Genomic DNA, 25,549 nt, shown 5'->3' on the forward strand with positions numbered 1-25,549 from the left:
AACTCGCAACGGACACTCCAACTCCCCTATAGGAAAAACAAACTCCCTACTGAAGGATCGAGAAACAAAAGACCGACTCGCACCCGAGTCAAATAACTCTAAAGCAGACAGTGAGTTCACTAGGAACGTACCTAATAGAGATACAAACATATGAGCATAAAACAAACACAATCAATAAGATAAGAGATAGAAACATACTAGTCACAACATCTGGTGCTGTCTTGGCCTCCTAGACAGTGAGCTGGAAAGCGCGACCTCGAGCCCTCGGGGGCTCCGACCTGCCCTGACTCCCGCCAGTGATCCTCAATGTAGCTGGCGCGGGAGCCTGCGCTGGATTGGCGGTGAGCAACGGACAGTTGACCTTCACATGGCCAACCTGATCACAATGATAACAAATCCTCATACTATGAAACGGGGCGGACTGGCGACAGTCCCTCGCATAATGCCCCTTCTTGCCATATTTGTGACACCCACTAGTAGATCGACATGCTCCGACGTGAACTTTTCCGCACTTCCCACAAGCGCGGCCTCGCTGACCTCCAGACCTAGAATCAGTGGCTTTGAACTGCTTCGGCTTTTTACCTCAAAAGAGTAGCTAAACTCAAAAGAGTAGCTAAACTCAAGGAGATTCCGAATCTATAACTTCCCCCTTCAAGATAGGCACCACTAACTTCAAGCTCTTTCAAAAATGAGACCAAAAGAAGCAACTTATAAGCTCACACACTTAATTTGGGGTAAGATGCACGAATTCTAGGGTTTCTGGACAGAGGAGGCGATTAGGGTGGCCAACAATGGGACTTAAGGCCTTTAAGTAGGGTACAACACCTTAAAAATTAGGGTTTCATATTCAGCCGCCAACTCGTCGAATTTTCCTCTCCAACTCGTCGAGTTGGTCCAAAAAGATCTGCGGCCCAAAATCTTTCAACACGTCGAGTTAAGGCCATCAACTCGACGAGTTCCAAGGCAAAATTGCATCTTAAATAAAAATTCTCATACCTAGGAATCGGGATGTTAAAAAATTACAAATAGATTTACTGTGAATTGACCGTTCACAGCCTTTGACCTAAATTCCGAGATGTCACAACTTTGCTTGTGTATGTGTAATTGTTCCCGAAGGAGGGGATGGGACAATTTTGGTGACCATGACAAGCCCTTTAGGGGAAGTGGTTGAGCTAGTTGGTAATGACTAGCCCTTCGGAGTAAGTAACCAGTTATCAGTGTTTGCAGTGTCTGAGACAAGCCCTTTAAGGGAATTAGCGTGGTAGTGTAGAGTTGCTACCAACAATATATGTTTAAGAGATATGTGATATGTGATATGTGATATGTGCTAAGTTATGTGTTATGTCGAGGTAAATAATTAATATGGGTGACTATTGTCTATGCTCACTAAGCGTTTTCGCTTACTCTTTCTTTATTAAGCATTTTAAGGACCCTCTGGGGTAGACAAATGAAAGACTAACGTGACTGCAACCGACATTTCATATTTTCATGGATTTTTAGTATTATTACTTTTATGATATTCTGAACATGTAATAAAGTTATAACCTTATGAAACGGTCTTAGTAACTCTAATAACATGTTTTGAAAATTTTAACAAAATGTTTTTTTAAAGTTTTTGATATCAAGAAAGCTATCTTCCACAAATGATTTTGTTATAATTAACATTGAAAGCTATTCTTTTCAAAGTTATTTGCTTTTTATTAATTGTTTATCTATATTATTTGTTCTAAACTATTTTTTTAATTAGGACGTTATAGATAATAATGTTATAACCCTAGATCTATGGATATAACATTTAAAAGAATTAGTTTTGCCATCTAGAAATGTTTAGTGACACAACTTGTTGTCAGTTTGTCTGAGACCTCGATGTAAAAGTTATTTAAAATGAATTATCAAATTGATTAAAAAGAATGTCTAAGCTGCATGTTTTATTTTTTCTAAGTTATTCATCTTAACCGGAGAGTAATTGAGACATGTGTAGGTAGATGACCATCAGTTGATATCGATTAAGGAACGACATACTCATGCGTTGTTGTATGGAAACACAATCAATGTGACTGATCAACGATTTCAAAGAAGCCAAACATCACATGTAAGTAGTAGACATACACCTAAATGATAACACTCCAAACCCTTATATAGACGGAAATAGGTCCCTCGCAACTATTTAACGATAAACTTTTATGAGTAAATGTATATATGATCGAACGATACACATGTAACACACAAAACATTAATGTCTGTAAAGAAAAAGTGGGGCTCGCAAATCTTTATCGAGTCCAATCATATAAGGATCGAGAATCTACTGAAAATTGTCATCCCAAAGAGCAAATATCATTCGCTTACGAATAACTTTTATCGGTTTGCTGTATGTCACACATTTCCCACTAATTCGCGTTCGTATTTTTGCTGTATTTATGATTTTTTTTTTTTTTGTTAAAGTTAGAAAAAAATGATTTTATAACGATATTTATTGAATATATGGTTTAAACTTAAAATCGTTGCTAAGAATCTAAAATACATCAATTTTTTAGCTGCGACAAAGTGGGTAACAACTGTGAAGTGGGCTATACCATAATAGCCTTTGGCGTAAGCTATTAAGAAAGTTTGGCGTATATATAACGCTTCTCAACTCTCAAGTCTCAACTATCTGTCTCACACCCTTATCTCCAAATACACATCCATCTGGCTCTAGATTTGATTATCATTCCAATCAGGTGATCTTTCTTTTTCTTTGATCTCATTGCATTCGTTTTCGATCTGCGTAATCTTTGTTTCTCCTTAGTTTTTTCAATTCGACAATTTGGTGATGAAATCGTTTACCTTATTTTTTTTAACACGATCGAATCGAATACCGATTGAGGGTATGTTTATATCTATGTGCAATTAATGTTGTAATACGATAAATTAGGTTGACTATATATGCCATTTATTACAGCGAATCAAATTGATCAGTTATGGTGATTCTTTGATTATTGTTTTCAGATTTTCTTATTTTATTGGGTCGTTTTCCTTTTTTTCTTTGTTAATGGATTTGTATGCGATTAGTTTTTCTTATAGCAACAAGAAGCTGATGATATTGTAACTTCCATTACAGTTTGCACTTTTCTGACTGACGATTGACGAAGAAGAATATTTTAGCTTGGTTTGTTCGTTGCTTCCAATCCTAGTACTCAAGTTTCATGTCTGACATCGACGTCCAGATTCCAACTGCCTTCGGTATGTTTGTCGCTCATCTTTCTAATCTTAAACTTTTAGCAATTCTTCCAATTTACTGTTGCATCAGACATTAGCACTTTGTGTAGTATGATCGAATTAGGGAAGGAATCGAATTGTTCGTCTCATTGGAATGGAAAAAGCTATTTGTTTTATGACTATGGGCCTGTTGAGCTATTGGTCTCTAAAGCAAAAAACTTTGGAAAAAGAAACTTGGGAGCTTTTGGTTTTTATTTTAAACAAAAACTTATAATTCAAAACATAATCATGGAATCTAATCTAATGACTCATTCCATTATTTTCATCCAAAGGCATAACATTTTATAAGTTTTCATTTGGCATTTATTGTTCTGTTTTTTTATGTCTAAAATTACTTTTTTTTTCCATCTATAATAAAATTAGATTATGTTGTTATGTTTGATATATACATATTTTGATATGAACTGGGATTGGGGACAGATCCATTCGCTGAGGCAAATGCTGAGGACTCAGGTGCTGGTTCAAAAGAATACGTTCATATACGTATACAACAACGAAATGGTAGAAAAAGTCTGACAACTGTTCAAGGTTTGAAAAAAGAGTTCAGTTACAATAAGATTCTCAAAGACCTCAAAAAGGACTTCTGCTGTAATGGTACGGTTGTTCAAGACCCTGAGCTTGGTCAGGTAATCATTTTAACGGTCGAATCTGTTTTATTCTGTCATGTCATGTCTTGTTCTGTGTTTATTAACGAAGGTGTATTGTAACATAATGTAGGTGATCCAACTTCAAGGTGATCAGAGGAAAAACGTCTCGACATTCCTTGTTCAAGTAATGATTTTTTTTTAATTATTAATTTTTTTTATATGAATTTTCATTTTCGGGTTGTTTCTCTCATATTATTTATTTTCGGGTTTCTGTTTTTGTGAAAACAGGCTGGCATAGTGAAGAAAGAGCGTATAAAGATTCATGGTTTTTAAATGGCGCTGGTGGTCGTGATTTAATTGTTTTTGTAATTGTTGCAACTTTTCTTCCCTTTGTTTTCCCTTTCCATATTGGCTCCATTTTATTTGTCGTGTTTTAATATTTATGTTTGTTTCCAAGAGTTATAAACATTGTGATCTCATGATTTCCATGGTGGTTAGTAATAATTTATTGGTGTTTTTGAAGTCTAATCTCTGTCATCGAACTCAGTTTTTAGATCATTTTGGTGCTCATAAGCCCACTTATTGCAATATACAAGTATTTAGTCAGACCATTAATGTAGGCTACAAGCTAACTATTGAAAAAAAACTATTCAAGATAGCTAATTGATAAGCTCATAAGTATTTTTCTTAACAAGTTTTTCAAATATATCTTTATATATTAATCTTAGTTAACCTGTCGAACACAACCCTAAAAGATTATAACATTTATGACCCTTTTTCCTTGATCAGTTAAGTGTAAGTAGATTTTGTTTTAACTAAAAATGATTATTTTATTTTTAATTTTCCCTAATTTCAGAAGCTTCAAATTTTCCGTAATTTCGTAACATAAAATAATTTTACAGTAGCATAACCCATTGCAGAATAGCTGATTAGTTTGTGTGGAAAGAATAATTATATTTTTAGTTTTTACCTATACGACGAATGATAAAACAAATCAACAGATTTTCCATTTTAAAATAATTTAAATAGATTATCTCCCCGACGTATAATATTTGAAAGTTTTAACAAAAAAAAAATATTTATATTAAGGAATGGAACAACAAAAATGGAACAAAATATTACATTTTATAAACGTAAAAAATGGAATCATCTAATGCCAAAAAGAAACCGATATATAAAGAGACTTGGATTGAACAAACCATATTGATTTGGTTGACCAGATCCGAACCCTAATCCCAAGGACTCAATGAACATTCCTCAGGCAATGTAGGAAACCTATCGGTATCTTTGCAATAATCATATATCACTAAATTCCTTTGAACCCAAGCAAAATCCAATTTCTGGTCTTTTGTAAGATGCCATGCTTCGTATTGGTCCCACCAATGTTGTGTAGTAGATGAAACACAATCAGGATAAGGGTCTTTCCATTGACAACCATCGACTGTAAAATCTCTATAAGAAGAAACAAAAGGTGCCTTTTTCCAGTCTGTTTTCTCAAGACCCCCTCGGGTTGCCCAATCATCGGCATTCCATATGCTTGAAAACAAGTACATCGGTTTCTGATTTGGAAAGAAGTTGTTCTCGTAGTCGGCGTTTTTGTATACTCTTACTGGAACTCTATCCACAAAAAATCTGTTCAAAATCATATATAATTAGACATAACAAAAATGATATATAACTAAAAAGTAGTCTGAATTGGGTTTAGTTATATTTGATTGTAATATGTGATTGAGTAAATTACTGAAATCGTCCATATGATTTGGTCAAAATTGCATGCATCGTCCCTAACCATTTTTTTGCACTCGCATCGTCCCTGTGGTTCAATTTTGTTGTGTTTTTCGTTCCTATAGTTTGGTCAAAATTGCACGTTTGGTCCCTAACTTTATGTATGTAAGGGACAAAAAAAACACAAGAAAATCAAACCACAAGGACGATCCGAGTGCAAAAAAAATGTTAAGAACCAAACGTACAATTTTGACCAAACCATAGGGACGATTTTCGTAATTTACTCTATGTGGTTTAAAATGGAAAGAAGGGTTACATGATTTGGTGAGAATTCCATAAAATGGAATAAGTGTGGTAATCAAGAGTCGGATCAAACCAAAGCTTGTGCCTCATCTCCCGGTTTCCGGTTCCATTTTTGTAAACATTGGTCTGGATCAGGTATGGTTCACCGGTTCGGTTCCCTAAAAACTCAAAGTCCAGCTCATCTCTTGTGGGCCCCGCACCATCCTCTGTACACATCTATTTAAATAAATATTTACATATTATTAAAGTAATAACTTATTTTAATATACATATATTAATAGTTAAAAAAAAAAAAAAAAAGACAAATCTAACCGATATGTTTTAAGATTTGTGATAATCTAACTCAAAGTTTCTTATGCAACGAAATATAAATATTAATTTTCAAATACTAGCAACAAATGTTAAAAGTCTTTTTGGACTTCTTTTCTTGTTTGGAAAATCTTTGTTATTAAAACTATACATTAATAACTGATTTTGATCTCAAAAGATTAATAATTTGATGGAAAAAAACACTCACATAGTAAGCTGTGACAACTCCAGCAGAATCACCTCCGACCAACTTCAGCTTCATACTAAACCAACCGAATCGATATTTCTCTTTTGTTTGGAACCCACATCCTGTTCGTACAAATTCATTAAACCAATGTTAAAATTTGAACAAATAAAAAGTGTCATGTGGATTAGAGATTTCAAAAAACAAAAGTTGACTTTTTTTTTTTAGCATGGAGTTTGATTTTAACACATACTTGAAGTAAAAAAGTTGACTTTTATGGTCATTGATGATATGATCTTGTGAACTTAATTAGGTTTGGGTTATCAAGATTATTTGGTGATATTATAATTTGATATGGATTGTCCTAAGACAACATGATCTTAGAATTATGATATAAATTGTCTTCAATCACTTTATATAAAAAAATATAAAAAGAAGATTTTAATAAACAAAAGTGTTCAAAACTATTAACCAGTACTTTTAGTTTTATTTATTCATATACTATTATATATCCATTTCTTTTTTCTTTTTTACAACAACAGTTATTTTCAAACATTGTAGTTTTAAAAAAAATACTTAATTATAATATTGTATTTTTCAACTTTTTTAATTAAGACATGGTATGTTGAATACTCAATATAATTAGTACTGAAAATCACATTGTATTTGAGTAACATTAATACTTGGAAAGAACTTTTCAAGATAGAATGTTATTATAGGAGGAAAAAAGAAGGGCACAATGATACAATTCAAGCTATATCAAATTGTCGTCAACTCAACAACAATGAAGGTCAGATATGCAATTCAACTTTAGATCTCTTGGAAAGAAAAGTTCTATGATTATCAGGTTCAGTCGCTTTTACATGACATCATCATTACCCAATTTGAATTACTCCTATATGTGAAGAATAACTATATTGTATTTTCATTTTATACAACAAATCCATCATAAGAAAGTGTAAATATGTAATTACAACTTCATTTCTAATTAGATATTAAGTATTTCTTAAAGATTTGAACTAATACTTATTTGTCCATCTGATCTGCTACAGAAATGACCGAGTTGACTCATTGGGTGGGATGATTACCTGTGTCATTATCCAGGGAGAGAAACCAGGTCTGACCATCTTCAGAAGTTTTGAAATGATTCTCAGACCACATGATGCTGAAATTATCATCAAATGAAGGCTTCGATGTAGCTGAGCAAGACATTGTAGCCATTGTCACATAAGCAACGAAGCACCAGATCGCAGACACTGCCATGGAAGAACTTGAAGCTTTCTTCTCCATCGTTTTAGTGGAGACCAAGCCTTGTAAACAAGTGAGATCTTCTCTCATGACTATATATATATATATATATATATATATATATATATATATATATATATATATATATATAGAGAGAGAGAGAGAGAGAGAGAGAGAGAACAATTATAATAACAATTTTGAAAAAATGTAAAAGCTTTGATATGCGAAGGTAATTGTAAAGTTAGTCGGTGTAACATATCAATGATTATAAATGTAGCATTACGAAAAATTTACATTAAAATGAAAAACGTTCCAAATAATTTATATTTTACCGAAAATTTTGAGAGATAACACCGGTTAATTACCACCTAAACCTCTTACGTCTGCCCTGATGTTGACGTAACATTTATGGGTTAATTAAGTTGAGTAATAAATTAAAACAAATAAGTATTTAATATTTGATTTACAAATCGTTTTTTATTTCTATGATGTCAACATTGACATTTTTCGATTGTTTATTTAAAAGAATAAATCGCGGTTTCCAAAAAAATAATCATTTAATACAATTTACACAAAAAAATTGTTTATTTGGATCAGATCTACGTTTTTTGTTCTTAAATTTCAATAAACAATCCTTATCACAAAGAGAATGATTATTACATTTATATTTGTAGATAAACAAATAATTTATATAGTGAAAAATAATATAATATGAACCAGTTTATAATAATTAATGAGATGAAAGTGACAGAGGATGATAGAAGATCCAGGCTGCCTCTGAGTGGAAGTAACAGGTCATCATGTTACATGAAAGAACGTGAGATTGTTGGATTTTTATTTCTTTATAAAATATGTCAATTTATATTTTTTTACAACCTTAAGGTGGTGTTTGGTTTTTTGGAAACGGCGGATGCTGCAACGGAAGCCACCCCTCCATATAGACATCCCGAGAGGTCATCCCGAGGGCACACTCGAACCCATAGGTTTCCCAAGAAGAACTTCACCACACAAAGGTCATGTTTTGTAAGAAATATTTTAGAGTTTCAAGTTTTTGGGTTTTGATAAAACGTTTTGATTAAACAAAAACTATTTGTCGGTACATGTTTTTAACTTTTTTTTTTCTTTGGAAACAACATAATTTATTAAAAACTATTACCTATAAAACAACAAAACAGGGCACAAAAAGGTAAACAAACAAAATTACACAATATTAAAGGGAGAAGAATACCAATGAACCTAATTATAAGTCCCAAAATTCCCTTTATGCTTAACCCAACTAAAAACTATTGAAAGCACGTTATCCGCCTCTTTTGAGGGAAAGACACAAACCTGCTAAAATAATGTCATTTATAGCCCTCCAAATGCACCAAAGATAGTCATACACGATGGCTACCAAAATCTTACGTTTTTTGGGCAAGTTCCCCAATGTGCAGCAAAATTGACAAATTCACTAACCGACGAGAACCGTTGAAATGGAATGTTGCACCACTTGAAAATCCATCATAGAGTGTCGCACACAAATGTACATCCAACAAGAATGTGATCTGCTTCATCTACTCCCCCTGTGCACCAATGGCAGGAAGAGGAAGAGATTGTGATCCCCCTTCGAGAAAGAGCATTCGTGGTGGAGATTCGGTCCATGCAAGAACGCCACACAAAACCAATGATCTTTAGAGCTACCAATTTAAACCAAATCATAGGATTGATCACCGGAGTTGTCACATAGGAATCAATTCAGGCTCTGAGATCATGCATATAATATTTGCCATCGGAAGAAAGATTAGACCTCCAGGAGTCCAATCCGTTTAAAGAGTTCAACTCTAAAGTCTTTAAAAGGTTATTAGGAGCCCTTTTCCAAGCCTAACCTTCGTTAACTGGACAAATCCTTTCAGCAATAAAACAAGACTTTTTCTTGTCTAAATCTAAAACATGCAGAAACCTTGAAGCAAAATCACTATTTCCAGTCTAATCCCCAAGCCAAAACAAGGTACTGGTACCATATCTAATAAGAGTTTCAAACAAGGAGAAAAACTTGATTCCAGTTTTTTGCTAGATTAGGGAGAACATTTACAATTTGTGTACCAAACACTTGAGAGGGATTTTTTAACCAAAGGCAAAACTAGCTTTCTAGAATGATTATGGGTCCCACAAATGACCCATCGCCATAAGGAATTTGGATCCACTTTATACCTCCATATCCATTTGACAAGGAGAGCCCAATTCAAAGAAACTAGAGAACCGACCCCGAGAAATGTTGGATTAAGTGTCTAAGGTCTTAACTAAATGGATATAATCTTAGTGAATAAAAGTAAAGTCATTTTGGGTTGCGCTCATAACCTAGAAAATAACTAGGATTGATATTAAGAGAAAGATAAAATGATTTGTTAATATATTATATGATTAATATATGTAACGACCCAATTTTCAAAAGAAATTTTCCATTTTTTAATTACCCAAAATACTTTCCACAAACCATGAAATCCCAAATACAATTGTTTTCAAAATTCATAACAATTACAATTTTATTTCAAAACATCAGAGCGTCCCATAAAACGCCTGAGAGAGAGTGCACGCCGCGCCATCAAGCCTTGCCCTTGCCCTTAGGCTCGGATGTACCTGAAACAATTCCACAAACTATAAGCTAATGCTTAGTGAGTTCTCCAGAGCATACCCCACACACAATCCACATAACACATATCATATTAGCTATAAAATCTACATATATCACATAATCCATGCATACAAACATATAAGGATGCCATGGGCTCCCCTACACGGTCTTATACCAAAGTGTTATGGGCTCCCCTCATGGTCTTTAACCGACAAGCCATGGGCTCCCCCACATGGTCTTTCATTCGACTGCCATGGGCTCCCCCATGGTCTTTAACTATCAAGCCGTAGGCTCCCCCACATGGTCTTATCCAAGTGTCATGGGCTCCCCCATGATCTTCCCTGCAAGTATCATATAATCACTAGCATATCACTTAGCATATAGCTAACTATCATACCACATATCTCTACTACAGCTAGTGTACCACATATCACAAAATGGGTCGGCCTTGGTGCCTTAGACCCATTGGTATGGTGAGGAGACTCACCTCTCGAATGCTGAACTAACAAGCTAAGATCAGATATATCCCACGCACCGCTCCAACTCAACTGCCTATAATCAACATGTGATTAACTTGTCACAATCCTGAAATACTATAAATACCCTCAAAGTCAACCCTGGTCAACCTTAGTCAAAGTCAAGGTCAATAGTCAAGGTCAACAGTCCATGTTGACCTCAACTTGTCGAGTGCATCCAACAACTCGTCGAGTTCCACCCGAGTCCATTCCACTGAATCCCGAGTCAACTCGCCGAGTTACCTAAGTGACTCGTCGAGTTCATCCAATATCCAGAAAACCAAAAGTTCATTCAGTCCAACACTCTAATCCTTCACTGCACTCATTCAGAAACCCGAAAACGAGTAAACCCTACCCCGACTCGTCGAGTAGACTAATGGACACAACGAGTTCCTTCAGTCCTTTTGTGTTTAGTCCTTTCCAGCGGGATCTAAGGTCCTAAACTTCAGATCCAATGTAACGCCCCGATTGCCATGTATTGTTTAAATATGAATTTAATTGGTTTCAAGGCCTACTCGACGAGTTGGTTGCCCTACTCGTCGAGTAGCAACGGGTTTGATACGCGTGTTTAGTGACCTACTCGCCGAGTCCATGAAGGGACTCGAAGAGTAGGAGCTGGCAGAGGAAACCCTAAATCCCGGGGTTTTGCACCCTATTTAAAGGAGCCTCAGCCTCCTTTGGCCTCTTTACAGTCTTTGAGAGCTCAGTGAAAACCCTAATTCGTGTGGTACTCTTCTTGGTGTGATTTAAGCCTTGGAAAGAAGGTTGGCTAGGAGGGAAAAGCTTGAAGAGCAAAGGAGTTGAAGCAAGGAAGGTGTGGGAAGCAGACCTTACCTCAGCTAGCATCTTTTGGAGGTATCAAGTTGCAATCTTTACTTCCCTTTCCTTCTAGATCTCTTTTCTTTTGGATGAGTTTTAGGGTTTTATGGATTTTGAGTTGATATAGGGAGCTATGGGCTAGATCTGAAGTTGTAACTATAGATCTGGACCCTTCCTAAGTCCTAGAGTCATAAAGTTGCGGGTTTGGGGGTGATTGAGACCCTCCTTGTGCATGAAACCCCATTAAGAGCTTAGAATTGCCATTAAGAGCCTTTTTAGCCATGCATACACGTAAAGTTTGCAACTTTACGTGAAAAGCATGCTCTAGAAGCTTGGATCTGTAATTTGGAGCCATTGCATGGCTTAAATGAGTCTGTATGGCTTAAGGGCTGAAGGAACTCGGCGAGTCGCAAGGTTGACTCGGCAAGTCGTATGAAGATTTCCATAGACTCGGTGAGTTGTATGAGCAACTCGACAAGTCCGATGAAGATTGCCATAGACTCGGCGAGTTGTATGAACAACTCGGCGAGTCGGATGAGTTTTCTCCAGGATATGTATGCGTGTGTATCCGTCGAGTTGCAAGAAGGAAACTCGACGGGTGGCCTTAAAGTTTGATCGAGAATCGGAGGAACTCGACGAGTCACCTCGATGACTCAGCGAGTTGGAAAGTGCTTCAAGGAACTCGGCGAGTAGCCGAGGGTACTCGGCGAGTTAAGGTCAACATGGACTGTTGACCTTGACTGAGGACTTTGACTTTGACCAGGGGTTGACTAGTGGGTTATGGAATACCTTATAAGGTTAAGGACTTATGAGTATATTATACTATGGTAATAGGTGGTGGAGCCTGTGTCAAGTGATCCGAGGGTTGAAGTTTATCTACCGAGTCGGCATCTGCAAGGTGACTTATCCTCACTATATCGATAGGGTCTAAGGCATCAAGGCCGACCCTTTTAGTTGTTATCGTTATGGTATGCTACATGTGGATATGATCTGTTAGATCGGAATCAGGAAAGACCAATATGTTATGCTTTTATGATCCGTAGGGATTGATATGTTAGTGACCTGTTAGGTCAGTGCTCTAGTTATGAGAAATTGATATGTTGGTAATCAGTGAGATAGATATGTTCGTTGTTTGTATATGCCAGTAGATGTTAGTTATGCGCACATGGTTATTTGTTTGTGGCTTGGGTTGCGGCGGTCCTGCTTTGTGCTGAAGGCCAACACACCCTATGAGCGGTCCGGGGAGACTGTAGGCCCACATGGCGGTCCAGTCATGCCGAAGGCTCGGTATAGATTCAGTTGAACTGAAGGCCTTGTAGGGCGGTCCAGTCAGGCCGATGGCCCAGTATGCATGATGATTGTTTGATTATTACAGATATGGTATTATCAGTGTGGTATTGGTATTTTGGGGGTAGCTCACTAAGCCCTCGGGCTTACAGTTTTTAGTTTATTGTTTCAGGTACTGCAGGAGTTCATGGCAAGGCGAAGGCGTGACCGTACCGCTCCTCATCCTTATGATCTGGCTTTTGGGACACTCTGATTGAATAATGAATTGAAAACACTTTTGTAAACAATTACTATTCGGTTTTATTATGCTTGAAAAGTTTAAATTTGGCGTAAAATTTTGGATGTGACAAGTTGGTATCAGAGCCTTGGTTTGAGCAAATTGGAGGAACACTCGTGTGAATCCAGTCTCAAATGAAGGAGATTTTCGGAAAGTAAAATTTTTAAAATGGTTTTCAAAGTAAAGGATGGAGGATGCAGAGGGTACGATCAGCCGGAGCCTGTAAGTGAACCCCAAAATACCATACAGTTATTTGATATTTTGATATGTTAGAACAGCATGCTAGTGCTAGGCTAGGGATCTTCAGGAATCGCATGATAGATTTGCCTGATTATATGATGCCTATTAACCTAGGGTTTCCTGTATATGGAATTGACGTCATAACTGTAGATGTTTAGTGTATGCATCACGGTTGTGCATAATAAAGACCTTATAGCCTGAGAATGTTGATTCGGCCTTCGGGTAGGATTGGATATTCGAAAGTCTATTGGGTCCAGCGTTATGTGCAGCTAGCATACACTAGCACTGTAGGGGATGATGAAAGTTTCATGGATGTGTGGGTTGTGAGGAGCTATGAGATCAGTTGGGGGATGGGCGATGTTTCCCTAGGAGTAAGGGTTGAGCGCATATTATGTTGATGATAGTGTTAGGGTGTTGTGGTGATACTTGAGACAAATATGGGTAGGTGTGGAAGGTAGTATGGGCCCGTACTACTGAAAGCACAGGACCCATACGCGTAGCAAGGAAGTCACAACCCCTAGGGTTTGTGGGTTTTGGTCTCCCGATATTATGTTATTAATCTGATGACTTGAATATATATATTTCAGTATGGTGGTGACGAGACGTGTTGCTTCTGGATCCGTATCAGGATCAGGATCAGGATCGGGAGACGGAGGGTCAGAGGTGCCGATAGCACCTGAGCCCGTGGTACAGATAGGGACCGAGGAGTTGGATGCCAGGATCCGGGAGATTATGCACGACGAGATTGCTGCAGCGTTCCGAGCGCAGCTACCAGAGATGTTTGGGTCGATTAAGACCGCGATGGTCGAGTACTTTGATGAGCGATATGCAGCTCTAGCAGAGACAGCTGCCGCTGCAGCCACTTCGGCTGTAACTGCGGCAGGGGTTGGAGGAGGAGCCAGCAGGGCTTTCCAGTACCGGGACTTCGATAATACGAAGCCCCCGAAGTTTGATGGTACACAGGATGCGATCAGGGCTATGAGGTGGTTATCTGACGTGGAGGGATGTTTCTTCACGTGTTCATGTCCTGCGGACCAGAAGGTCAGGTGTGCCATGAACCTGCTGAGGCTTGGGGCAAAGGACTGGTGGAGATTGACGACAGGGTCGTACACGGATGATCAACGAGCTGCTATTACTTGGGAGCAGTTCTACGTTCCGCGCCCGCTACGTTCCGCGCGTTGAGCGGGAGCGACTTGCTCAGGAGTTTTTGACATTGAGACAGGATGGGGAGTCTGTGATGGAGATTACTCGTATGTTCATGGAGAGGGCTATGTTTTGCCCGGAGTTTGCTTCAGAGCAGTCCCAGATGACTCGTTATCTAAGTATGCTCAAGACTGATATTCGACAGTTTGTGTCTACACAGCGGTGTGATACCCTCCTGGATCTCCAGGAAGTCGCGAGGCGGCGTGAGTTGGAGATAGAGCTGCAGTTGAAGGAGCAGCGTCAGGCACCGGCACAGTCTCAGCCGGCGCCTAAGTGGTCTAAGACCGCTGATACTCGGACTGGGAATCAGCAGAGCCGCACTTGTGGAAAGTGTGGCAAGGGTCATTCGGGGGTTTGTCGAGCAGGAGGTGGATGCCACAAATGTGGCAAGGAGGGGCACTATGCCAGGGACTGCCGTCAGTCCGCCCCTCTAGCAGATATGAGGATTTGTTACCATTATCATCAGGTTGGCCATGTGAAGACCAACTGTCCGCAGCTCGCCGCCAAGCCGGCGCAGGGATCCGCACCGGCTACTTTGAGGATTGGGGATGGGAGGCCAGTCAAGGCGGAGCCTCCAAAGGCTCAGGGGCGCGCCTTCCAGCTCATGGCCGAGGAGGCCAAGGTAGCACCGGATGTGGTTGCTGGTATGTTTCTATTTTCTGTTTCAGTCATTTTATCTATGTTATGCTTATCATTGATGCCTGTGTTTAGGTACGTTTTTAGTAAACTCTTTGCCTGCTTTGGTTTTATTTGACTCGGGGGCGAGTCGGTCGTTTGTATCTCAAACTTTCAGTAGAGAGTTCAGTGTGTCGGTAGATGAGCTTGAGTGTCCGTTGCGAGTTGCGATCGCCAACGAGCACGGGATTTCTGCTTCTTCAGTTTACCGGAGATGCGAGCTGGAGATTTTTGGGGTATCATTCCCGATAGATTTGATTCCTATTACCATGGGGGAAGTGTGTGTGATTGTAGGGATGGATTGGCTCAGCCGGTTTGGCGCCATGATCGGCTGTGAGGGACAACGAGTAGTAGTTCGAACCCCAAGTGGGGGAGAACTGGTGGTATATGGTGAGGGCACCAGAGTAGGATCAGGGTTTTGTTCAGCCGCTAGGGCACGACAGTATATTCAGCACGAATGTGTAGGTTATTCAGCGTGTGTGGTGGACACGCGGGTCAGGGATCAGACTTTAGTTTCGGAGGTCCCGGTGGTTAGAGAGTTTGCTGTCGTGTTTCCGGAGGAGTTACTTGGAGTGCCTCCGGAGAGGCAGGTGGAGTTCAGGATTGATCTGGTGCCGGGGGTGGCCCCTATCGCTAAGGTGCCGTACCGACTGGCACCGCCAGAGATGCATGAGTTGTCATCTCAGTTGCAGGAACTACTGGGTAAGCAGTTTATTCGTCCGAGTAGTTCACCTTGGGGAGCACCGATCCTTTTCGTAAGGAAGAAGGACGGTTCGCACAGGATGTGCATTGACTATAGGGAGTTGAATAAGTTAACGGTGAAGAACCATTATCCACTCCCGAGGATAGATGATCTTTTCGATCAACTGCAGGGTACATCTTGGTTTTTCAAGATCGATTTGAGGTCCGGATATCACCAGGTCAGGGTGAGGGAGGAAGACGTGGAGAAGACCGCGTTTCAGACTCGTTATGGTCATTACGAGTTCGTGGTCATGCCGTTTGGGCTCACCAACGCGCCGGCAGTGTTCATGGATTTGATGAACCGGGTCTGCAGACCGATGCTCGATCGCTCGGTCATTATGTTCATAGACGATATATTGGTGTATTCCAAGACCCGAGAGCAGCATGAGGAGCATCTCAGGGAGCTGCTGGAGGTTCTGCGGCGAGAACGGTTGTATGCCAAGTTCTCAAAGTGTGAGTTTTGGTTACGAGAGGTCCAGTTCCTCGGACATCTTGTTAACGAGGAGGGGATTTTGGTCGATCCGGCCAAGGTGGAGGCGATTATGCAGTGGGAGACTCCGAAATCTCCCTCAGACATCAGGAGTTTCTTGGGTTTAGTAGGGTACTACCGGAGATTTATTCGAGATTTCTCCAAGATCGCAGTACCCCTCACTCGTCTTACGAGGAAGGGGGTGGATTTCCGGTGGGGCCCTGAGCAGCAGAGGGCGTTTGACACCCTCCGACGATGTTTGTGCGAGGCGCCAGTGTTGACGCTCCCCGAGGGAGTTGAGGATTTCGTAGTATTTTGTGATGCGTCCATCACAGGTCTGGGGGCAGTCCTCATGCAGAGGGGACGGGTGATAGCCTATGCATCGCAACAGCTGAAGCCGCATGAGACGAGATACCCTACGCACGATCTTGAGTTGGGAGCGGTGGTTTTCGCTCTCAAGATTTGGAGGCATTATCTGTACGGGGTCCGATGTACTATTTACACGGATCACAAGAGTTTGAGGCACATCATGGATCAGCCGAACCTGAATTATTAGGCAGCGCAGGTGGCTGGATGTAGTCAAGGACTATGATTGTGACATAATTTACCATCCTGGTAAAGCGAATGTGGTTGCGGACGCTTTGAGCCGCAAGTCAGCTGGGTCTTCTACCCCGACAAGTTGTATGAGGATAGCGGTGGATTCCCCGCTTGTGAGCTTGATTAGGGATGCCCAGGTCGAGGGCATGAGACCAGAGAACTGGAAGGTGGAGCGGATTAAGGGTGAGAACGCCCGGTTTGTTCAGGATAGCCGCAGATTATTGACCCGACACGGTCGGGTTTGGGTTCCGATGACCGGAGGGATCTGGCAGACAGTGATGGAGGAGGCTCATAAGTCTCACTTTTCTATACACCCGGGGGCCACCAAGATGTACCGGGATTTGAGTTTGAGCTACTGGTGGCCGTGCATGAAACGAGAAATCGCCTGGTACGTCGAGAGGTGCTTGACTTGTAGGATGGTCAAGGCCGAGCATCAGAGGCCGCATGGAAAACTGCAGCCCTTGGAGATTCCCATGTGGAAATGGGAACAGATCATGATGGACTTTCTTACCAAGTTGCCGAGAACGACGAAGGGGCTTGATGCTATATGGGTCATCGTGGATCAATTGACCAAGAGTGCCCATTTCTTGGCCATACGGGAGAGTTCGTCGGCCGAGAAATTGGCCGATATGTACGTCAGCGAGATTGTCTCTCGCCATGGGGTTCCAGTCTCCATTGTCTCCGATCGGGATGTCAGGTTTACTTCCCGTTTTTGGAAGAAGTTCCACGAGGAACTGGGTACGCGCCTGCACTTTAGTACAGCTTTCCACCCGCAGACCGACGGTCAGAGCGAGCGGACCATTCAGACCCTCGAGGATATGTTGAGGGCGTGTGTTATTGATTTTGGTGGGAGCTGGGATTCTCACCTACCGCTGGCAGAGTTCATCTACAACAACATCTATCATTCCAGCATTGGCGCCGCGCCTTTTGAGCTGTTGTATGGTCGGAGATGTAGAACCCCGGTCTGTTGGGGTGAAGTTGGACACAGAGTGATGGGTCGAACAGAGGTAGTCTTGCAGACTACCGAAAAGATCCAGCAGATCAGAGAGCGACTGCAGACCGCTCAGAGTCGGCAAAAGAGTTACGCTGATAGACGCCGATCGGATTTAGAGTTTCAGGTTGGTGACATGGTACTTCTGAAGGTCTCGCCCTGGAAGGGTGTGATACGCTTCAGGAAGAGGGGAAAATTGGGTCCCCGTTATATTGGGCCATTCAGGATTATTGCCAGGGTGGGCAAGGTGGCTTATAGGCTTGAGCTACTGGAGGAGCTCAGCCGAATTCATAGCACATTGCATGTTTCGCAATTGCGGAAGTGTATTATGGACCAGGAGACAGTAGTATCGATGGATGATATTCAGGTCGATGAGCACCTGAATTACATAGAGAGGCCTATAGCCATCTTGGAAAGGAAGAAGAAGATTTTGCGGAATAAAGAGATACCTTTGGTAAAAGTGCAGTGGGAGCATCGGAGAGGATCCGAGTGGACGTGGGAGCCGGAGGCGGAAATGCTGGAGCATTACCCAGCATTGTTTATTCCAGCGGACTTTGAGGGCGAAGTCTAGTTCAAGTGGGGGAGAATTGTAACGCCCTGATTCCCAGGTATTAATTAAATAAGAATTTAATTGGTTTCAAGGCCTACTCGACGAGTTGGTTGCCCTACTCGTCGAGTAGCAACGGGTTTGATACGCGTGTTTAGTGACCTACTCGCCGAGTCCATGAAGGGACTCGATGAGTAGGAGATGGCAGAGGAAACCCTAAATCCCGGGGTTTTGCACCCTATTTAAAGGAGCCTCAGCCTCCTTTGGCCTCTTTACAGTCTTTGAGAGCTCAGTGAAAACCCTAATTCGTGTGGTACTCTTCTTGGTGTGATTTAAGCCTTGGAAAGAAGGATGGCTAGGAGGGAAAAGCTTGAAGAGCAAAGGAGTTGAAGCAAGGAAGGTGTGGGAAGCAGACCTTACCTCAGCTAGCATCTTCTGGAGGTATCAAGTTGCAATCTTTACTTCCCTTTCCTTCTAGATCTCTTTTCTTTTGGATGAGTTTTAGGGTTTTATGGATTTTGAGTTGATATGGGGAGCTATGGGCTAGATCTGAAGTTGTAACTACAGATCTGGACCCTTCCTAAGTCCTAGAGTCATAAAGTTGCGGGTTTGGGGGTGATTGAGACCCTCCTTGTGCATGAAACCCCATTAAGAGCTTAGAATTGCCATTAAGAGCCTTTTTAGCAATGCATACATGTAAAGTTTGCAACTTTACGTGAAAAGCATGCTCTAGAAGCTTGGATCTGTAATTTGGAGCCATTGCATGGCTTAAATGAGTCTGTATGGCTTAAGGGCTGAAGGAACTCAGCGAGTCGCAAGGTTGACTCGACGAGTCGTATGAAGATTTCCATAGACTCGGCGAGTTGTATGAGCAACTCGGCGATTCCGATGAAGATTGCCATAGACTCGGCGAGTTGTATGAACAACTCGACGAGTCGGATAAGTTTTCTCCAGGATATGTATGCGTGTGTATCCGTCGAGTTGCAAGAAGGAAACTCGACGGGTGGCCTTAAAGTTTGATCGAGAATCGGAGGAACTCGACGAGTCACCTCGATGACTCGGCGAGTTGGAAAGTGCTTCAAGGAACTCGGCGAGTTAAGGTCAACATGGACTGTTGACCTTGACTGAGTACTTTGACTTTGACCAGGGGTTGACTAGTGGGTTATGGAATACCTTATAAGGTTAAGGACTTATGAGTATATTGTACTATGGTAATAGGTGGTGGAGCCTGTTTCAAGTGATCCGAGGGTTGAAGTTTATCTACCGAGTCGGCATCTGCAAGGTGAGTTATCCTCACTATATCGATAGGGTTTAAGGCACCAAGGCCGGCCCTTTTAGTTGTTATCGTTATGGTATGCTACATGTGGATATGATCTGTTAGATCGGAATCAGGAAAGATAGTATGTTATGCTTTTATGATCCGTAGGCATTGATATGTTAGTGACCTGTTAGGTCAGTGCTCTAGTTATGAGAAATTGATATGTTGGTAATCAGTGAGATAGATATGTTCGTTGTTTGTATATGCCAGTAGATGTTAGTTATGCGCACATGGTTATTTGTTTGTTGCTTGGGTTAAGGCGGTCCTGCTTTGTGCTGAAGGCCAACACACCCTATGAGCGGTTCGGGGAGACTGTAGGCCCACATGGCGGTCCAGTCATGCCGAAGGCTCGGTATAGATTCAGTTGAACTGAAGGCCCTGTAGGGCGGTCCAGTCAGGCCGATGGCCCAGTATGCATGATGATTGTTTGATTATTACAAATATGGTATTATCAGTGTGGTATTGGTATTTTGGGGGTAGCTCACTAAGCCCTCGGGCTTACAGTTTTCAGTTTATTGTTTCAGGTACTTCAGGAGTTCATGGCAAGGCGAAGGCGTGACCGTACCGCTCCTCATCCTTATGATCTGGCTTTTGGGACACTCTGATTGAATAATGAATTGAAAACACTTTTGTAAACAATTACTATTTGGTTTTATTATGCTTGAAAAGTTTAAATTTGGTGTAAAATTTTGGATGTGACATCCAACCTCCCCTAGTGCAGATACCACATAAAGTTGCAAACTTTACATGCATGCAAGGCTTCCCACGACTATGACATCAAAACTAAGCTTCCTACGAGGTTTTAGTGCATGGAAAGGGCCTAAGCTGAATAAAATGAGCAACTTTATGTCATTGAGGACCTAGAGATGTCCAGATCTGGAACCATATCCTTATGATAAGTCCAAATCCGAGTATGACCCCATTTTGCACCAAAAGTGACCATATTCTTCCATAAAATGAGATCTAAGCAAATTAAGATCAAGGTAGCAACTTTTTACCTCTAAATGGATGCAAACAACAAGTAGATGTCGGATCCAAAGCCTTCTCCTCTCTTCAATCTCCTCAACCTTCAAGTTTTGTTCTCAAAAGCACAAGTTCCACTCTCCAAGGCTCACACACACTCAAGAAAGCATCAAAATGCGGCTAGGGTTTCTTTCTGGACTGTAAGAACGATGAAAGAGGCTACAAGTGAGCCGTAAGTTCTTTAAATAGGATACAAACCCCTGAAAATTAGGGTTTCTCTTTACATCGCCTCCCCGTCGAGTCGGGGTCTTTCGACTCGTCGAGTAGGATTTAAAACCCGCGTCCTCATAATTATCTCTACTCGACGAGTTGGAGCTCCCCAACTCGCCGAGTCCATGCACAAAACGCTAAAAATTAGATAAATTAAATAATACCTGGAACAGGTGTTACAAATCTCCCCCACTTGAACTAGACTTCGTCCTCGAAGTCTACTGATGCGAACAAGTCCGGGTAGTGATCTCGCATCTCATCCTCCGGCTCCCATGTCCATTCGGAGCCCCTTCGGTGCTGCCATTGCACCTTTACTAGCTTCACCTCCTTGTTCCGAAGAACCTTGGTCTTCCTATTTAGAATCGCAACAGGCCTCTCAATGTAGTTCAGGCTCTCGTCCACCTGAATGTCGTCCAAAGAAACGACTGCGGCCTCGTCTGTGACACACTTCCGAAGCTGTGAAACATGGAAGGTGTTGTGAATCTGGCTAAGCTCATCCGACAGATCCAAACGATAGGCCACCTTGCCTACTCGGGCTGAAATCCTGAATGGGCCGATATATCGTGGCCCCAACTTGCCTCTCCTCCAAAACCTGATGACTCCCTTGATGGGTTTTAAGCATAAGAACAATCCTATGTGCTCATACAAACCCTAATGCTTGGATCTAGGTTTCTCTATTGTACATGCAATGAATCCAAGACTTATAAACCCTAGATCTATCAAATAAGAACTGAAATAAGGGTTTAGTAATTACCGTTGATTGTTATATAGCAATAACAATCAATCCTTGCTTTGATTGGCTTCAGAAAGCTTAGTGCCTCAAGTGTTGCACCTCTAATGGAGTCACAAACACCACTAAGTAACTTGGATGAAGAGGGAGGAGAGAGGAGGCACCAAAAACGGCTGGAAACCCTAGAGGAACTCTTAGCCACGTTTTTGGGGCATAGGGGTCCTATATATACATGTAGGCTATTAGGGTTTGCAACTAGGAAACCCTAATCTGACTGCTTAAGCCCTAAGCAGTCCAATGGACCATTCCAGAAGGCCCTTGGACGATTTCTTTATGGTCCTCCATATAGAATTCGTCCATTGCCATCTAATGGATCCTAAGCCCAACTTTGTAACTATCTTATAATTACAATATCAGTCCCCTTAATTTAATTAATCTCTTTTAGTCATAAAATTAAATCTTAATTAATTCTTGACTAATATTAATTAAACAATATGATTTCTCCTTTAATATATTATTCTTATAATATATTAATAAATCATAATTAAACCTTTCTCTCTCCTTAATTCATCCTACATATTGCTATGGTGAAGGCAACCCAAAGGACCATGCTCATAATCGGGTCAAGTACATACCAAAATAGTTATGGACTTAGACACTAATCCAACAGTCTCCCACGTGGATAAGTCTAATAACTATTCTGTGTATGACTTCAGAACCTGATCAGCAATCGTAGCTTCCAAAAGCCGCTGTCAACTCTGATCTTATCAGATACGCGTGTCCTTTAGATAAGGGATTATATATTCCTCCATTCTACAAGATATCGTATAGACATGAGACATGGATTGAAATCATTCTCTCAGTCTATGTGTCGTTTCCCGATTTCCGATTTATGACGACTGACTAATTGAACAAATCAAATCAGTCGTGGCCCGGCCGAGCACTTTCCTTTGTCATCACTAAATCATCGAGGGGCCCACAGATATCGCTTTTATCCCACCTTGGGTAAAAGGAATGGATAAACTTTGACTCAAATGCTTGCTTGCACCTACTAATCGAATTACACACAACAATAAGTTTTATAACACCAAGTTACTGGTGCGTTTACTTATCATCAATGTGCAACCGACCAGCAATAACAACTCACACGTCTCGGTTTCAAGAATATACAATGTTATCGTCTCACCAATCACTCGTGATAAAACCATGAAGTGATTCAAGTGAGCGTGGGTTTAATCCAATACTTTAATCTTATCAAAGCACTCATGAACTCTGTAGCAAACTTGTGCTATGTCTAAACACTTTAGACAATCTACAGACAAATTCATGACAGTCTTCCTTCGTACCTACTTCCAACGTATGACCGACTGTGGAGGTTCGAATAACCTAGTTATTCTGGAAGTCAAAACATGCAAAGTGAAACGCAATAATAATATTAATCCTATGTGGTCCCAAAACTTTTGAGCGTAAATAAAAACAATTTTATTTAAACACCATATTGATTACTCATTATTCAGTGCTTACTGTTTCAGAATCTCAACTTATAACTCGAATTATAACCACAATTGTCCCATGCTCCAAGCATACACACTTTGGTTTCCTATGGTCCATACTTTGTGAAATAGATCAATTGAAAACTTTTCCAATGAAACTCATTTCACAATCCCCAATCCTTATTATTAGTATAAGAATACCAAATTCTTGCCACTTTTAGAATATGTCAGATTCTAACATTTTATGCAATGATTCTTTCGTAATGTCATAGCACAAAAGTCACCAAGACCCGGCTAATGAAATTACAAGGTATTCTATCGGAAATTGTTACAAGACAATTCCATAGACGTGAAGTCTCACATTCAAAGTACATTCCTTTGAACATCCTTCTCGCATAAAAGTTTCTAATCTAGACATATTTCTTAATATCCAACTTCCATTAATGGAAACATTTCCATATTTGCCATATGACAACTCATTCTTAATAGAATCTTATCTATTCATAATAATGTCAATATAGTCCACCCAGTACTATACTTCCAACTACTCACAAGCGACAAATCCTCAGTGAACCTCAGATCGTCCTTTGATAGTTGTTTAATTATTTTAGTCAAAACCGATTCTAGTCCTTTTTCCCTCTTAATGCCCTAGGCATTTGGAAAATTTTAGAATGGTCAAATATTATAGCATATGCAATCGATCCTATACCCGAAGCGTATTGGACACGATGCATAATGTCTCACATAAAGACGTGATACTTTATCAGCCTTCTGCCATAATATTTTATGTGCCTTGTCCCACAATTCGAACTATGAAGAGGGATGCCATAATCATAATCGAATTTTGAGAATGCACTATGTATCCTTGACTATATTTATTAACGTGTCTCGATCTAAGCTTTAGAATTTTGAAACGAAGTATAATATTCTCTCCCTTAATTATAGCAAAACAACTTTTCAACACTTGCAACTTTACAAAGTGAATCTTTGTTTTCTATAATTAATATTGCTAACTTGCAATACTTACCATAATAATCATGCTCCCACTAACATGATGATTATTTTCTTACCAGCATAACACTTATGCTCCCACTAGCTTTGACATGTATTCAGAAAACAATTGAACTTCTAGAAAACAATGCTTATTGAATTCCTTAAGTTTATATTTGTAATACCTAATGCTTTGATAAGCCTTTATCTAAGTTTTTTAAGCTCATGCACCTTTGCCTTAGATAGCTCACATGTGTGTCTAAACAATTCAGAATTTATGTTACTAAGTCCCAAATGTTCAGATCAATTGCCAAATCTCACAATTCGAACTATGAAAAGGGATGCCGTAATCATAATCGAATTTGAGAATACAATTTTCACAATTGCTATCTTCTTAAAATCTCTCTTAGTGAAAGCATTTCCTCACAATCATTTTCATGAAGGAGGAAAACCTTATGACACTTAGATTTTATGATGTATGTGTTCCTATCCATGTGAATTTGTCAAAACGAAAGTTTACGACAAATCCAAAACCATATGGACTGAACTTGTTCAATCTTGATTTCTTGCCTCATGGTAACATGAATGCCCACCATGTCTTCCAAGCAACTCACCCTTTCATATCAATGTACTTTCCATTGATCAAGGTGCTTTGTCTTTATGCATTCAAATGAGAACTCATAGAACTCACACGCATAATTAACTCAATTGGAATGGCACAGAAAAAGAGTATGTCATCCACGATAGGCTTTAAACCTCAAGTCGTGTGCTAGTGATGATCAACTAGGTTTACTCTTGATTTGTTCTTGAAACTTTTCAAGACCATTAAGACTCCCACTGACTCCTTGACATATAAGATTCTCTTGTCAAGAAACATTTCTTGACAAACAAATATTCAAGAGTTAGTGTAGCCTTTTTGTCAAGTTTAACACTTCACACAATTGGTCCTGGTTGGTCTTTGTCTTATCCAAGACATCACAACTTACCAATTTCAAATGTTCAAGAATAAGAAAACTTTTCCAAATTCCACATTTGTCGAGTGTTATAAACCTACTTAAGACTTGTCACTCATGTCAGAATCTTGACTCTAAGACTTGATATTGGAACGAAGTATGATTGACTTCTTGATTTAACCATTTCTACAATTCTCGATTCCTCTTCTTAGACATGCAATTGCACTAAGACTCACTTAGAGGATCAAT

General features: G+C 40.3%; 2 protein-coding genes across 2 annotated transcripts; one reads left to right on the forward strand and one right to left on the reverse strand.

Annotated features, from left to right (window-relative positions):
* The first annotated feature begins 2,502 nt into the window (after positions 1-2,502).
* On the forward strand, positions 2,503-4,370 carry LOC145167775 (protein translation factor SUI1 homolog). Its single transcript, XM_079087028.1, has 5 exons — positions 2,503-2,717; positions 3,098-3,219; positions 3,676-3,881; positions 3,973-4,026; positions 4,131-4,370. Exons 2-5 carry the CDS (start codon positions 3,183-3,185, stop codon positions 4,173-4,175), a joined length of 342 nt encoding a protein of 113 aa, XP_078943154.1. The 5' UTR covers positions 2,503-2,717; positions 3,098-3,182; the 3' UTR covers positions 4,176-4,370.
* A 531-nt stretch (positions 4,371-4,901) lies between these two features.
* Positions 4,902-7,695, reverse strand: XTH8 (xyloglucan endotransglucosylase/hydrolase 8). Its single transcript, XM_079087037.1, has 4 exons — positions 7,452-7,695; positions 6,388-6,488; positions 5,884-6,086; positions 4,902-5,474 (listed from the first exon to the last, which is right to left on the reverse strand). Exons 1-4 carry the CDS (start codon positions 7,651-7,653, stop codon positions 5,072-5,074), a joined length of 909 nt encoding a protein of 302 aa, XP_078943163.1. The 5' UTR covers positions 7,654-7,695; the 3' UTR covers positions 4,902-5,071.
* Positions 7,696-25,549: the final 17,854 nt, after the last annotated feature.

This window comes from Lactuca virosa, chromosome 1 (genome assembly GCF_052849685.1).
Source record: "Lactuca virosa cultivar CGN04683 chromosome 1, Lactuca_virosa_CGN04683_v6, whole genome shotgun sequence".
NCBI lineage: Eukaryota > Viridiplantae > Streptophyta > Magnoliopsida > Asterales > Asteraceae > Lactuca > Lactuca virosa.

What these genes read in the sequence shown, in the direction of transcription:
- LOC145167775 (XM_079087028.1), top strand. Translation starts at nt 3,183, where the DNA reads ATGTCTGACATCGACGTCCAGATTCCAACTGCCTTCG. An exon ending in CCAGATTCCAACTGCCTTCG is followed by an intron (nt 3,220 to 3,675) that starts GTATGTTTGTCG and finishes GATTGGGGACAG; the next exon opens with ATCCATTCGCTGAGGCAAAT. An exon ending in AAGACCCTGAGCTTGGTCAG is followed by an intron (nt 3,882 to 3,972) that starts GTAATCATTTTA and finishes AACATAATGTAG; the next exon opens with GTGATCCAACTTCAAGGTGA.
- XTH8 (XM_079087037.1), bottom strand. Translation starts at nt 7,653, where the DNA reads ATGGAGAAGAAAGCTTCAAGTTCTTCCATGGCAGTGTCTGCGATCTGG. An exon ending in GAGTTGTCACAGCTTACTAT is followed by an intron (nt 6,087 to 6,387) that starts GTGAGTGTTTTT and finishes TTATTTAAATAG; the next exon opens with ATGTGTACAGAGGATGGTGC. An exon ending in TGGAATTCTCACCAAATCAT is followed by an intron (nt 5,475 to 5,883) that starts GTAACCCTTCTT and finishes GATTTTGAACAG; the next exon opens with ATTTTTTGTGGATAGAGTTC.